This window comes from Leptonychotes weddellii, chromosome 14 (genome assembly GCF_054177405.1).
Source record: "Leptonychotes weddellii isolate Sample4059 chromosome 14, ASM5417740v2, whole genome shotgun sequence".
NCBI classification, from domain to species: Eukaryota; Metazoa; Chordata; class Mammalia; order Carnivora; family Phocidae; genus Leptonychotes; species Leptonychotes weddellii.
The window spans coordinates 36,030,994-36,047,067 of record NC_138382.1 but is presented as its reverse complement, the minus strand read 5'-3'; the positions used below and the strand labels follow the sequence as shown (position 1 = coordinate 36,047,067).

Below are 16,074 nucleotides of genomic sequence, written 5' to 3'. Positions count from 1 at the left end.
GGTGAGCCTGGTGGTGGGTATTGAGGAGGGCACATTCTGCATGGAGCACTGGGTGTTATGCACAAACAATGAATCATGGAACACTACATCTAAAACTAATGATGTAATGTAGGGGATTAACATAAGAATAAAAAAAATTACAGCTATAATAATGAAGAAATAAATTTGCCCAGAGTTTACTTGAAAACTTTAATCTTACCTAGGTAATTCCGAAGTTCTAAGTAAATGAAAATCGATGCCTCCAAATACACACAGACACACAGACACATAGATGCACACACACACACACACACAACACATATGCACATACAAATACTTTCCAGGGACAACCAAGGTAGAGGCAATTTTGGATCTAATACCAAAGGGACACACATATTCAAGAACTTTCAGCCTTTCAAATTCAGCTGAGACTCAAAGAAAGTAAAAATATTCCAGCCCTCTTTTCCTTAACACAAACTACAACATTTGTAGTTTCAACTGAAATTAAACCTCAACTTTCAAATCTGTCATCCTGTATCAACTCTAGAAAAAGTAACACTGAATGATTGAGAGGGCAGGACTATACAAAAGCTATTTACACAGAGACACTAAAAAAAGGAGCCGGCACTTACTTGGCACAAACCACTGATGCACATATCCAAAGATTCTGTGTAGCAACGGGTCCCATCTAAGACTTTAGGTGCTAGTTCCACAACTAGGGTTGTTCCTTTGGCCTGGCATTTGAGTGAACATGGGTTGTCGGGGTCATTAGACACAGGCAGCCATTCATAAAACTGGCCATGGTGCTTGACATCATTGTGAGCGGAGCATTGCTGAGCCCGGAAGTCGCCTGCTTCTGGTGGGCAGTCCTGGAGAAGAGAGGTGGGAGGGACACACAGGTGAAAAGGGCAGCCCAAACAGAAAACAGCGTGTGCAGCATGTGGTCTGTCAAAGTTTTAAAAAACAACACATATGTCCTGGCTGTTACAGATGGACACTCCCATATCATCTGAGAGGTCATATGATTCTTTGGCCTTGAAAAACATAAAGCTTTGAGAAAGTAATCATCTGGAAATATATTTTTGGATTTAAGCTAAATGGAAAAGTAATCAACTTGAGATCGACCTGATTGATATTGGTTGGGAAAGTTGTCACCCTGAAATCTATTTTCTGAAAGATGTTGATTGATCCATGGATCCCCCCACAATGAAATACCATTTCGATTTCCTGGTAACTTCAGCAGAACTTACTGAAGTCAGAGGGCTAGTCAAAAAACATGTCTGTTGCTTTCAGTTCTAATAACGAGAGCTAAGACAATACTGTGGCAGTTTGCAGCACAAAGTTGTGATAATTTCATTCAAACCTTTTTTGTGGAGTTTGTAAGTTTTTCTAAAACTTAGGCTGCAGAGTATCTAGAATTAAATATGGGGAAGAAAGAAAGAGAAAAGAGCATTTATATCTGAATTTCCTTAGCTTAAGGCAACACAGCAGAGTGGAAAGGTTTGGACTTCTCAGATGGGAGGAAGGCTACGATACAGTGGGTCTCTCTGAGACTAGGTTTCCTTTTGTTTAAACAGAAGCAATAATACTAAGCCCTCAAGGTCACTGTGAGAATTTCAGGGGCTTATGTCAGCCAAATACTGGCACAAGGAAGACAGTGCATGGTAGCTATTACTATGATTATTCAATGAAGCCACTGAAGAGAAAAAGCTGGAGAATTATGAGATCCTCTGAATTTGAATTTTAAATCACATTGGCAGAGACCAGTGGAAAATAAGAATGTTTTAAATGTATATCTTATAGAGAGCATTTTAAAATTAAGACTATAACTCATGGCTATTATCTAAAACATGATACATTTTAGTGAAAGCAAATGATATTCAACTTTAAAAAGGCAAGAATCACCTATCCCTCGGAAAGGCTTATGGATATATTTATTTCATTCTCCATGTGTTCAGATTAGGATTTAGTATGGAGGATTATAGAATATCCATTTGTTGGGGGCGCCTGCATGGCTCAATTAAGCATCTGCCTTCAGCCTTCAGGTCATGACCCCAGGGTCCTGGGATGGAGCCCCCCTTTGGGCTTCCTGCTCAGCGGGTCTGCTTCTTCCTCCTCCTCTGTCCCTCCCCCATGCTGGTGCTTTCTCTTTTTCTCTTTCTCAGATAAATAAATAAAATCTAAAAAAAAAAAAAAAAGGATATCCATTTGTTGAAAGGCTTTTACTATAATTTTTAAAAATCTCAAATAGGGGTTTGCATGTGGCCTTTAGCAGGTCTTGGTTACCACATCATCATTTTTGAGGATTCTTCTTATACAAGGTTTCTTTCTCTGAAATCTCTTTACATTTAAAGAAGCATTGTGAGACTAGCATTACTCTATTTCATAAAATGGAATTCCTGACTTTTTTCAAACTTTAGTGGTACTCTTAAGTAGCATATAAGGTTTTAATATTTGGAGCAGCATAAATTCTTTCTAGGCAAGATGGTGGATAAACACTTAAACACTTATTTAAGATGAACACAAAATAGCTTAAAATGCTATATGAAATCTCAAAGGTATTTTACTTATAGTATTATATATGTTCTTGGAGTGAATAAAACATAGTATTAAAGGAAAAATAATTTATATAATATATAAAATTTGCTAATTTTTGCTGTTTCACTTAACATATAAGTGCCATATATATACCAAAAATATATAGGTATAGACACATAGGTACCCAATGAAACTTAAGTGATTTCAAATATTGTCTGAGAAAAGTATAAAGTATAAAATCATTACTTATTAATTTTGTAAATGATAGGCTACAATTTAAAAAATTTTTAAGTTCTATCAATTAATAAGCATGTTATACTTTGTCTCTTGTCTTTGTTCCTTGTGAGAAATAAAACAAAAACCACACCCTACAAAACTATGCTATGAAACACAAAACAGGTAAGTTGTATGACTGTAACACAAATTGTCTGAACTTAAATGTTTTAATGCTAGCTCCTTTCAGACCATGTGTTCCAAAATAAAAGCAAAAACGGATTTTAACAGTCACTCTTCATGGGCTCACGTTAAAAACAAGACCACAACTTGTTTACAAATCCTACCAGTCTTTGCTTAGACCTCACTCACTAGCTTCTGTCCTGAGATAACCCTATGACTGAACATTGCCCCCCAGTCTACACATCCTCTTCCTAAACTTCCCCCATTTGAGATACAGAGACTGTTAATGAAACCTGCTCTCTATGATCAACGAGTTTCCCTGGTGGCCACTGCATGTGAGCTCCCATAGCAGAACTGATAGTTTAGTTAATAATGTTTATTTTATTTTATTTTTATTTATTTACTTTTTGAGAGTGAGAGAGCACGAGTGGGGGAGGGACAGAGGGAGAGAGAATCTCAAGCAGACTCCCTGCTGAGTGCAGAACCCAACAGGGGACTTGATCTCATGACCCTGAGATCATGACCTGAGCTGAATTCAAGAGTCGAACGCTCGACTGAGCCACCCAGGTGTCCCTTATTAATTATGTTTGAATTAAGTGTTTTCAGTTGCATAATATCTGCCATCCCAAGAATCACTTGATTTCTCAGCAGTACAAAAGAAATATTGAGGTGGGCTCAATAAAGCACACTGTTGGGGAAATTGTTTAGAATGGTCACAAGCCCCTCTCATAATTAACCTTTACCTCTTTTTTCTAGAAATGAATCAGCTGTAAGGGAATTACAGGGTCAGGCTGAATCACCTCTGCATTAAAGTAATGAGGGTAATATGTAATTAAGAGACCCCTTAGTATGAACCAGAGATAATTTTCTGCATTTATCCAATTCCGAGAAGAGTGTCAGTTATGTTTTTAAATTGATGTTACCTCATCCGCAGTCTCTTAGAGTCCCTTCTATTCAACCAAATGTGTTGAGTCTTCCCATCTTTACTAAATAAATAAGACTCAAAGGCATTCAAAGGTAAAATAAGTAAAAAGTTAAAGTATTAACACTTTTAGGTTTTCTTTTCTGTGATGAAAACAGTAAACAGAGAATCAAGGAGCAGACTGATGTTCCTATTCTCAACTCACCTGTATCTAATCGCTGCAAGTATATCTGTTGGAGGTTTTGTGAACTTTCACAACTGGAGAAATGTCTCTAAGACTAATAATGCTTGGGAATACCTTTACTCACTTTTATCATTACTGTCTTTTCTTCCACCCATATTTCTGTAGGGGTGGGAAAATACATTTTGCTAAATTGAGAATGTACTTAAAACCTGGAATTGAGAGTTGGAAACTGGAACTTGAACCTTTTTAATGTTTTAGTTTATTTGTACTTGGCAAAATGCAACTTCCTGTTTTAAGAAAAAGGACTTAAGAGGACTTATAAAACAGGTTCAGAAAGATTCTTGGACATCAAATAGCTCTTACAAAATAACATTTTGATGATTTAAGTGTAAATGAATCAGAAACATATGAATCAAATTTCCCTTGAAATACACATGTTTAAAAATTAAGGGAAGGAGGATTTGGCAAAAGCTTCTTTGTTGAACCCAAAACATCTCAAGCATAGTTCAAGACCCTCATTGAACCCCTGATATATCTGGGATCACCCAGCTGCAGGAGTGAAAACTCAAGCAAAGTCATCATAGCTTCTTGTCCCACCAGGATGATCATAATAATTGCAACAGAACAGCTCTCATTTGCATAGAGATTCACCATGTACAAAGTTTTTAATTATAATTTGGTTCATGAGACCACTATCCTTCCTAATCCTCCTAGAAATCAGATTTAGAAACTGATGTCCTAATTGCTTTGAAAAATATTTCATATCTTATCCTGGGCATCACCTTCGAAATATTAGCTTCTGGAGAGATGCCTTATGATACCACATGTCATCAGTTCTGCCCACGAGACGTGGTTTTCCTTAGGTCATACTGAATGTAGAATGTACTGGATATATACAATGTGATTTTGGTTCTCATAAAATCTTAGTAGTAGGAATCATGAGTTTTCAGTGGGGATAATTAAAACGAAGAAGAAAACAAATGAATTATTTATGTATTTATGCACTGAACCTCCCTCATAGGTAGTAATGATGAAAACAATTAAGATTATTGAAAAGTCTAGTGGCTATTTGAACAAAACACATCCCTCACCAAGAACCTGGCAAAAAACATGGTGTAGGAAGGATGCACTGGATTAAAGGTCCCCAACTTCCAGCCTCTCTTATGTCTCTAGAAACACCATCAAGTAGAAATGGAGCAAGAAAGAGCAATCTAACACTTTCCCTGGCCTTCTATTCTCAACTAACTGTAATATGCCTGTGGATTGACAACTCTGTGTCAGGTTACTGACTTAGGACTTCCTCACTCTGAAAAAAAAATGTATTCTATTTAAAATAGTCAGATGATCCCATGAATTACTGTATTTAGCCATTAATACAATATAATAGTTTTTCTCTCCAATTTTTAAGCACTCGATCTGAACGGCAACAGAATTTTCTTTAAAAACACAGAAATAAAATCTGACTTTTTATTTGCTCCCATTATAATTCATAAAGCCCGTGGAGTTCTGCCATATATGAATCCAATTCAAAACACTTTCTGGTTAATCAACTAGCCAGTGGGAAAGATAAGATGGATCCCAGATGTCCCCTGATGCTGAGAGGTGGATCAGATTACATTGTGGGATAAAAGAGTGTTAGGCTTTCCAGAGTTTACTCACTGGGTGAAATGTAAAAGATGATATCTCAGCAGCGAAGGTGGGAGCATCTGAAAGGCCTTTAAAATGGTTTTGAAAAAATATACAGAAAATAGATTCGGGGTCAGGAGAAGCATGCCTTTTTCTCTATTTTCTCTCTTCTTAAAGAAGACATTTTCTTTCCAGAGGGACATCTCTCTGCTTTACCTCTGTCATTCAGTGGTTGGCTTTTTCTGCTAATTTTTGCTGTTTCACTTAACATATTATATGCGTGCCATATTCTGATTCTATGGTTTTATTTACAGAGTCACTATTAATACCTGATACTATCAAGAAAACACCAGAAAGTGTATTTAGGTGGCCACATGAACTGTAGTAATGGAAGAAATCTATGCTTCCCACTCTACTTCCCTATCTTGCAACTGTTCTTCTGAATTTTTTATCTCCCCTTCGTCCTGCCCTAACCACTCATTCTTCATAAATGTTACCATGCAAGAAAACAGAGTTGCTTAGTAAGGCATTTGCTCTATTTGCTGGCAATTTGGCATTGCTACTTCATGATAAAAACATATAGAAATTTATCAACTACTTGATGACTTTAGAAAACCTTACTAGTTCTGAGTTTTATCCTCAGAATATTAGGAATCCTCAATGTAGTGATGGTAAAATAGGAAAAGGTTACAAGTTTCCTTCACAATAAATGGATAGAGGCTCTGGAAAATATACCCCTAAAGCTCTTAAATCTTTTAGCACACTGAAGTAGATGGCAGGCTGCCTCATTTATATATTTTTGTCTCCATTACTTGGCTTTCCGCTTCTTTTATTCAAAATTAAGGTGATCATGGTATCTCCCCTGCCAGGTAAGTATGGAGAGAGCCCAAACGTCCATTGACTGATGAATAGATAAAGAAGAAGTGGTGTATACACACACACACACACACACACACACACACACACACACACACTGGAATATTACTCAGCCATTAAAAAGAATGAAATCTTGCCACTTGCAATGATGTGGATGGAGCTGGAGGGTATTATGCTAAGTGAAATAAGTCAGAGAAAGACAAATACAATATGACCTCACTCATATGTAGAATTTAAGAAAGAAAACAGATGAACATATGGGAAGGGGGAAAAGAAAACAAGGAGAGAGGGAAACAAGCCATAAGTGACTCTTTATGATAGAGAACAAACTGAGGGTTGATGGAGGGAGGTTGGTTGGGGATGAGCTAGATGGATGATGGGTATTAAAGAGGGCACTTATTGTGATGAGCACTGGGTATTGTATGTAAGTGATGAATCACTGAGTTCTACTCCAGAAACCAATATTGCACTGTGTGTTAACTAACAGAATTTAAATAAAATAAAATATAAAAAAATAAAATTATAAAGATAATACAAAAAAAGAACCCAAAGTTAAGGTGAAACCACTAAACAGCAAATATCCACTGACACAACCCATCTAATATCGTATTTAATTCTCAGAAACATAGCCAATGTTTCAATTTCTATTTCCAACTCAGCCTCCTCTCCTGAACTTCAGACTTTGATATACAAGGGCTTCCTCCCCATCTGGATGTCTGAGACATCACAACTCATCATGTCTAAACCTGAACCCCCGATCCTTTCCCTCTCCCTGGATCTGTTCCCTCCCCAGATCCTTCCCAGTCACAGTCAACTCCATCCTTTTCAAGCAGTGGTTCTCAAACTTGAGGATGTATCGGAGTCACCTGGAAGGCTTGTGAAAAATACAAGATTGCTGAGGCCCCACCCTCCAGAGTTTCTGATTCAGTAGATCTGGGGTTAGGTCCAAGAATATGCATTTCTGACAAGTTCCCTGACGATTCTAACGCTGCTAGTTTGGTGACCACACTTTATGAACCACTGCCTTAGAGTCATCCTTGACTCCCACATCTAATCCATTGGGAAAGATTGGTTTTATAGGCAAAGTATGTAGAATCTGACCACAACCTCCTCTGAGCCACCATTAGGTCACCTGCATTATTGCCATAGTCTCCTAACCGATCATCTGTTTTCTGCCCTTGCTCTCTGAGAGACTTTTGTCACTGCAGCAGCCAGAATGAGCTTATGAAAGCATAAAGCAAATTGTATAAACTTCCTGCTACCACTTTGCAATGGCTCCCCACTTCACTCAGATAAAGACCCAAATCTTCATCTCAGCTGGAGGTAAAAATCTGGCCCCATCACCTCCCATTATCTCCATTATTCACACGGGATGCCCAGCTCTCTCTGGAACACTACAGCAATGCTCTTACCTTAGGACACAAGCTTTATCTAGTCTCTCTGCCTGGAATTCTCTTTGCTCAGATTCCAAGTAGCTAATTACCTCACCTCCATCAAGTTTTTGCTCAAAAATCACCTTCTCAAAAAGACCTACCCTGAGTACTCTCTGTAAAATTGCAATATCCACTCCCACTACTGATTCCTCTTGATCCTCTAAACTTTTCCTTTTTCCCCAACACACTTATTCACCTTCAAGTATACCATATAATTTACTCCTTTATCATGCTCATTTTTACTTGTCTGTCTCCTTCCACTAAAGCATAAGTTCCAGGAGGACGGGAATCTTTCACTGGCTTGCTCTTATATACTAGTACTCAAGTATTTGTTAAAAGAATGGTGACTAACACATTAAATAAATGAAACAGGTGCTATTTTTCATTGTAGAAAACTCCAATTCTATTTTCTCAAATTTTGCAGGAAATCTATATCTTGATAGCTTTCTCATTGATGGGACATCGAAATTTCCTTTCTTTAAAATACAGATATACAAGAATACTTGTACATTTTGGACAACTAGGAAAAGTGAGTAGGGATTCTTGCCTGCTTTCTGAATAGGCAGATTGATATTTCCTCCTCCACATAAACAAATTTAACAGGGTAATATTAAGAAACATAAAATGTGCTGAAATTATTTATTATTCCATAAATAGCCAGACATTTGTAAAGTTTATACAGCACTCCATGTTATATGCATACACTATAAAGTGCTAATGTTAAGGTATCAAGCTTTATCTCAAAAATTGTGGCCACCTGCTTATAGTAACATCAACATCATCATCAAAAGCATTTATTTGTAAAAGACTGTTAGCAGCTACATAAAATGAAATTAAACAGACATCCCTGCCCTGTCTAGACAGTCTGTATGGAGACAATTCTATTATATTTCAAGAGCATAGTATTTAAATCTCTAACACATCACTGTGAATGCAAAGAACAGAAAATGGGGTCCATTCTGGAGGGTGGTGCTATAGTAGGTAGAGGCCATTCTTGGCTCATTCTTCCTCCTTTTTGAAAATGCCAACAGGCTTTCCTGGGACACTACATTTTCATATACAAGATATAGTTAAAAGTCCTTGTTTTTTTTCTCTTTCTTCCTGGTGTAAAAGATTTGCAGATTTTCTTTATTCTCCTTCCAAACTGTCAACACGTTTGGAAAATAACATCATTAAGGGAAATAAGTCCCCACAAAAATTAATCATTAACCATCTTAATGCCTTACTCTGGATCAGGTTTATGCTCAATAAAAGAACATCTTTACAGATTTGTGACCCCGTAAAATAATATGGAACTCTCTAGTTTATTCAAGCTTTGGGTGTGCCCTACTCTGTGCCTACTAAGTGAACACTGGTTACAGGTATATTAAACAGCTCTAAACCATTCCAGTGTGTTATTCAGGTCCAGACATAAGAGGTTAAAAATGTATGACATAATAAATCATTAACCACACCCTACTTACTCGATTAGAGCTTGTTATCTGAAAACAAATGCTTTGCCCGGCTAGTTTTTAATGACTCCAGGCATCTGAGGGCTGATCTAAGTAAAAACATTTAAAACATTTAGTTTTAAAAGTTCTTTTTTTTTTTTCCCCCTTTGGGTAGCTTTTATTTCAGTGCTTTTATTTTTTCTCCTTTGAACAATGCAGACTCTTGGAATCCAATTCCCCAGAGGTATTTGTAGGACTGGTTGTAGTTTGTCAATGTTAGACTCTTAAATTCTCTCAATTTTGAAAATATTCATTCCTTGAGGCCTTTTATTATTTTTAGTCCCTTTCTTTGAATTAACTCCAATTTCGCAGTATCTTTTCTTATATCAGCATTTCTCCCTTTTTACTATTTCTTATAGTTTAAAATTAATGTTTTCCCCTCCCCTTCCAAATTAGCATATTTGAAGTGGTCATTTGTAATCTTTTTTGGGACATGGCATACAATTTCATTTTATAAGCACACAATTACATAGTTTTTTTTGGTTGTTGTTGTTTTCAGACTGCATTTACCAAAATATTTGTGGTGGAGAGTCAGATTAGAGGAAAGATTAGTACAAGGGGAACATTTTAGCAGGTGAATACTTAAGCTGTTACTACTGCATAATAATTTCGCTGTGTTTCTATTTATTGGGAAAGGGTAAGAAAGCTTGACATATTACAAAGGAGCAAATATGAAGACTGAAATTGTCTTCTGGAACATGTGGTGCTTATGCCAGTCACTTGAAAGAAAAATGGAAAAGGACACTGTCTAGAGCAATTCAAAGATAAATACCATGTTAGATAATGGAGAGGAGACCCCAGCATTCTTGCTTCACCTTCTCTCCATCACAGTCTATCACAAACCACCCGATGTGGCCTGCAAGCTTACTTCATTTTGGCTGCCACTGAATCCTGATAGCTGTCTGTTTTCCTGACACTGTATCTAATCAATGCTCCTTTTTGGAGGCAGGTGATATAGTACTGTGAATGACCTGAAATAATCCCTCGGCACTCTTGGGGTAAGGACCTAGAAGTTGTTTGCTATCTTTTCCCAGTTCCCTTTCTAAATTTCCTTCCTTTTTCCCTTTCTTTTCTTCCTAGGGGCCTAGGATCTACATGCGTCACTAATCATATCTCTGCCTTTTCTCTCCTCCGAGACTCCTTTTTGTCCTGCCCAGGAGGACAGGTCCCTCACCTGGGACCTTTAATGCTTCTTTAGCCAGCTTCCAGTTAACAGCTGTCTATTGGACCTTTGGGTGCCATTTTCAGAACCAGTGAAAGGAGTCAACTCCTCAACAAAAGGGAAAGGTCTATCCCTGCCTAGGGTCTCAAGATTTACCCTGGTCGAAAGGTAGCTGGTACTGTCCTATGGTAGCTTTGTGGGCAAATGGAACATAAATGGGTTAGTATAAGTTTGAATCCATATGGGCATGTGGTAAGTACTCAACATATGTATGGTATTGCTATTATTCCAATACCACGGAGGGAGGAGTGATTTCATGAGCTACACAGCTTAGGGGGACATCAGAGGGACCTCAGACTGGGCTTTTTTCATCGAGGTTTGCCTTCCCCATTGCCTCGCTGCCTCTAGAACTACTTTATTTAGTTGTTTAAACATTATTTTAATTAAAGTGACTTATCTCAATGCCTTAACATATGAATCTAATCAAACAATATAATGTGCCAAATGTACTGGGTCATAAGTTTAATGGATGACAACACTCAACTTTGTTCCTATGTGCTCATACTTCTTAGTTTGTTGATCTTGGACCATGGACATATTTTAAGAAACCAAAAAGGAATTAGAGAAATATATTTTCTGACCCCTAAAACCCAGTGTTTTCAGGTTTCCTTTGAAACTTAAAGCATGGCCTCTGAGCTCCAGCCTCATCATGAAGAACATGTTGCTCCAAAGTTGATTTTCCTGTCCTCTGCCTGTAAACCTTCTATTTCCTCAGTGGGCAGCAGGAGGCAAAAGTAAAGAGGGATGCAACTGGATTCAACTTATCTAGAGTCAGCTTTGGATGAATAGTAATGCTTTCTACTTACTCCCAATAACTGTTAATTACATATGTTCAAAAAACAGAGACACTTGCCAAATACCAGGCTATGGGGACAAGTCAGATATGCTCCCTGTCTTTGTGATGCTTACCATTTAAAGGAGGAGCATAGGTATTGAGGCCATATATCAAGGTATAGGATTACAGGGCAAGTGGCAGATAATTCGAAATTAGAAGATAACTTTTGGACAGAGACGACCTCTCTTCCTATTTTGTTTCCCTTTAAGCCTGAATCTGGACAAGGTGGTGAAGGAAAGAGCCATGAGGCACACTGTCAGTATTACTGAGAGCTGTTTCAACCTGTTTTTCCTGTTCAGTGTGGTGTGGCAATGTGACAAATACCTCAGCAGGTTTCTGCAGGAGCTGACCACGCTTTGCTGTTCTAGAGGCTCAGTTCTCCAGACTTCTCTCCAACCTCCCCACACTTTACATTAGAATATCTGCCATTCCCTCAATGCTGAGTTCCTCTGGCTGATTTTATCCAATATGGCTTCCATATTCGCCGGGCTGATTCCTTAAAGCTTAGGTATCACTTCCTGGTCATCTTCTCTGACAATTCCCTATCCTCAGCCTGTGCAAGGCAACTCCCTCTGAGATGCCATAGCACCCTGTACTTACTTTCATCCTTGGACTTACCACCCTATATTCTATTCTTGGTTTACTAAGGGCCTACAGTAAGCCTGGCACAACCTTCATGCCAGGTAAGTATCTGTTACTTAATCCAATCAAGGATTGGATGAAGGGACTTCTAGATACAACAACATGTAGGACTGGATACTTTGAGGAAGCTTCCTACTACAGAACACCTAAAAACACTACAATTCATAAAAATGAAATAAAATGGACAGATGAGTTGGCAAGGAGTTTTCCTCAGAGACAAATGGAATGAGAAAGCATGAATCCAGAGAGGAAATTGAAGGGTATCCTAAAGGGATCTGCTGGTTTCCTGGTGGTTTAGACCTTTCCATTTTCATAGCCCCTAAGAGCAAATTACAAGGGATAACATCTATGGATGGCAAGTTGCGGAAGAGGATCAAGATCCCCCTCCTAATGCCAAGACCCTAAGATAAAACCCTCAGAGAAGACTAGGAAAAGGGGGGAAAAACCCACTCCGTTTCTACAAAAGGCCAAACTATGGAGATAGTAAGGAGATTAGTGGTTTCTTGGTTATGAAGAAGGGAGTGATGGATAGTGCATGAGGTTTTTCCTGCACTATAACTTCTCTGTATGATACAATGGTGGACATATGAAACTGTCCATCTGTCCAAACCCATAGAATATACAACACCAAGATGGAGCCATAATGTAAGCTATGGACTTTGGGTGATTATATGTTAATGTAGGTCAATTGATTTAATAAGTGCTAAATAAATAAATAGTAATAAATGCATCCCCACTCCAGTGGGGGATGTTGATAGTCAGGAAGGCTGTGCTTGTGGTGGGCATAGGCACATGGGAAGTCTCTGTAGTTTCTGCTTAATTTTGCTGTGAACCTAAAACTTCTGTGAAGAACAGAGTTTATTTAAAAAAATAAAATGGGATGACATCAGCAAAATAAAAGCACTCAGCTTCACAGAGAAAAACTATAAGGAAACTTGCCAGTGAGCAATGGGGCAAAAATCTCCTCTGGAATTCCTAATAACAGGACTCAGGAGAATTTGGGACACAATTCACACAAAGTGGACAGTGAAGAACTTTGTTTAAAGTGGTCTTGATTCGTGCTGATCACCACCCCATCCCAACATTATCTCCCCCAAAAGCAAATGTAAGTTCTATCAGAAAGTACACACACTAACTCAGGCTACAAGGAAAGCAGTCTTAAATTCCAATAATCGTGAAAGCACATAGAAATATCACAAAACATATGAGGAAAAAGGTGGCATGGAAAGGAGACAGTAGAAATAAGGAAACACAAAGAATTCATATAGGAAAATTATCAGACACATAGTACAAAATAAAATTAAAATGCTTAGGAAAATTCTTAAAAAGAATGTTAAAAAGTAATGTAGGCAAATGAAATATACAGAAAGGCTTTAGAAACATAATAGATGGGGAGACATACCATGAGAGACTCTTGACTCTGGGAAACAAACAGGGTTGAGAAAGGTGAGGTGGGTGGAGGATGGGGTAACCGGGTGATGGGCATTAAGGAGGGCATTAGGCAGTAAAATGGAAGGAAGAGTTGAAGAAATTACAGAAGACACAATACAGAGAAGCAAAGATATAGAAAACATGAGAAAATTATTTTCAAGAGTTTTCTTGGAAAAATAATTAAAAATAATTAAAGATACAAGTCCCACACCAGAAAGTCCAATGAAAATCAAACAGGATAAATAAGTGATCTGTTCCTACACAGATCATAGCTAACTGCAGAATGCCAGTAATAAAGATAAAATCATAAAAGAAGTAACAGAAAAGACAAAGGAATAACAATTAGAATGACAGTTTCTCAACAGCAACAGTGGGAATTAGAAGTCAATGTACACCTCTTCAAAGTGTTAAGAGAACATAATTATTTTCACAGTAAAAGTAATAAGAGAACTAAATATAGATATTTTACACAAACAACAAGAAAACTAAGAGCACTTATTTCTATTGAACCCTCACTGAAAGAACTTCTAAAGGATGTACTCCAGGCAGAAAAAAATGAGCCTTGAATATCTAGGATTTAAGAAAGAATAGGGATCAAAGAAAATGGAATATTTCAAGTATAGCTAAATAAACATTGACTATATAAAGTTTCTAATCTGTGGGGTTAATAAAGATGAGCTGACTATATAAAGCAGTGACTATATAAAACATTTAATCTGTGGGGTTAATAAAAATAGAGCCCAAACACTTGACAACAAAGGCATAGAAGTTTGCAGGAGGGTAATTAGAGTTAAAATGTTTTAAAAGACTTGAATTGTTTGATGGGCTGGTATAGATACTACTTAACTTTAGCCTTTCAGTATGCATAGTGATTTTAGAGTAACCACTGAAAGAATAGCAATGGATTTATAACTTTAAAACCAATGGAAGGGGAGCAAGATGGCAGAGGAGTAGGAGACCTGGATTTCGTCTCCTCTCAGGAATTCAGCTGGATAGGGATCAAACCATTCCGAACACCTACAAACAACAGGAGATCGAAGAAAAGAATAGCAACAACTCTCTCATCAGAACAGCGACCACTTTCTGGAAGGTAGGACGTGCGGAGAAGGGAATCCGAGGCAATATTCGGGAGGATAGACGGCAGGGGAGGGGCCTCCGTCGGCCGCTTCTGGCAAGTGATAGAGCCACGGAGCACAAAATTGGAACATTTAGAGGTCGGCTCCGCTGAGGGACGTCACTCCGGTGGCTAAGCGCGGGGTGGAACCCTAACGGGACAGTGTGGTCTCAGGACCCTCGGGGTCACAGAAAGACCGGGGGTGCCTGAATGCGGCAGAGCTCCCAGGGATCGGAGCGGGGAAGTCGGCTGCAGAGACAGAGCCGAGGAGCAGGCTCTCAGCCCCGGGTTGCCATAAACCATGATCCGCGGCACAGTCGGGCCACTTCTCCTCCATCAGGGACCCAACAAGCGGCAGATCCAGAGACTCCCCTTCCTCCCCCGGGAGGAGCAGTGCGGGAGCACACCGCAGGGATCTGCTGGGTTTGGAGACTCCACACGGGGTCAGGTGTCAGAGATAGAAACGCTCGGTCACAGGCCGGGTGAGCATGGAATGCGGCCAGAGACCCGGGAGATGGGAGTGACTGACTGCTTTTCTCTGGGGGCGTACTGAGGAGGGGGGCCCCGAGTTCTCGGCTCCTCTGGGGCAGAGATTGGGAGGCCACCATCTTCACTCTCCTCCTCCAGAGCTGGATGGAAAGCTTGCAGGGAACAAAAGCTCTGGAGAGCAAACCCGAGCAGATTACTTAGCCCGGACCAGGCAAGGGCGGGGCAATTCTGCCTCCGGCAAAGACATTTGGCAACCACGGCAACAGGCCCCTCCCCCAGAAGATCAGCAAGAACAGCCAGCCAAGACCAAGTTTACGGATCAATGAGAACGGCAGAACTCCAGAGCTAGAATACTGCACATAGAATGCATGGCTTTTTTACCATGATTCTGTAGTCTTTCAAAGTTAATTTTTTTTAACTGTCTTTTTTTTTTTTATTTTTCTTTTTTCCTTTTTCAACCAACATCTTATCAATCCCTTTTTTAAAAAAGCATTTTTATTTTTCATTTTTAGAGTCATATTCTATCCCTTCATGGTAGTTACCTGTATTTTTGGCATATATATATAAGTTGTTCTCTCTTTAAAATTTTGAGATAGTTTCTTCTAACAGATAAAAATATACCCTAAATCTCTAGTGTGTGGGTTTTCCTACTCTCCTGCCTGATCACATTCTCTCCCCTTTTTTTCTTTTTTTTTTTAAATCCTCTTCTTTCTTTTTTCAAACAACTTCTTATCAATTCCTTTTATAAAATTTTTTATAATTTTCATCTTTACAGTCATATTCCATCACTTCATCATATCAACCCTTATTTTTGTACATATATAAGTTTTTCTTTCTTTAAAATTTTGGGAGGCACTTTCTTTAACAGACCAAAATACACCCAAAATCTAGTGTGTG

At 38.6% G+C, this 16,074-nt stretch overlaps 1 protein-coding gene across 1 annotated transcript in view; it reads right to left on the bottom strand.

The window, feature by feature from the left end:
• Positions 1-16,074, bottom strand: part of ADAMTSL1 (ADAMTS like 1) — a 659,580-nt gene that overhangs the window by 160,190 nt on the left and 483,316 nt on the right. The window contains exon 5 of the mRNA XM_081804071.1: positions 612-848. Coding sequence (XP_081660197.1) covers positions 612-848 — 237 coding nt within the window. The remainder of the gene's footprint in view (positions 1-611; positions 849-16,074) is intronic.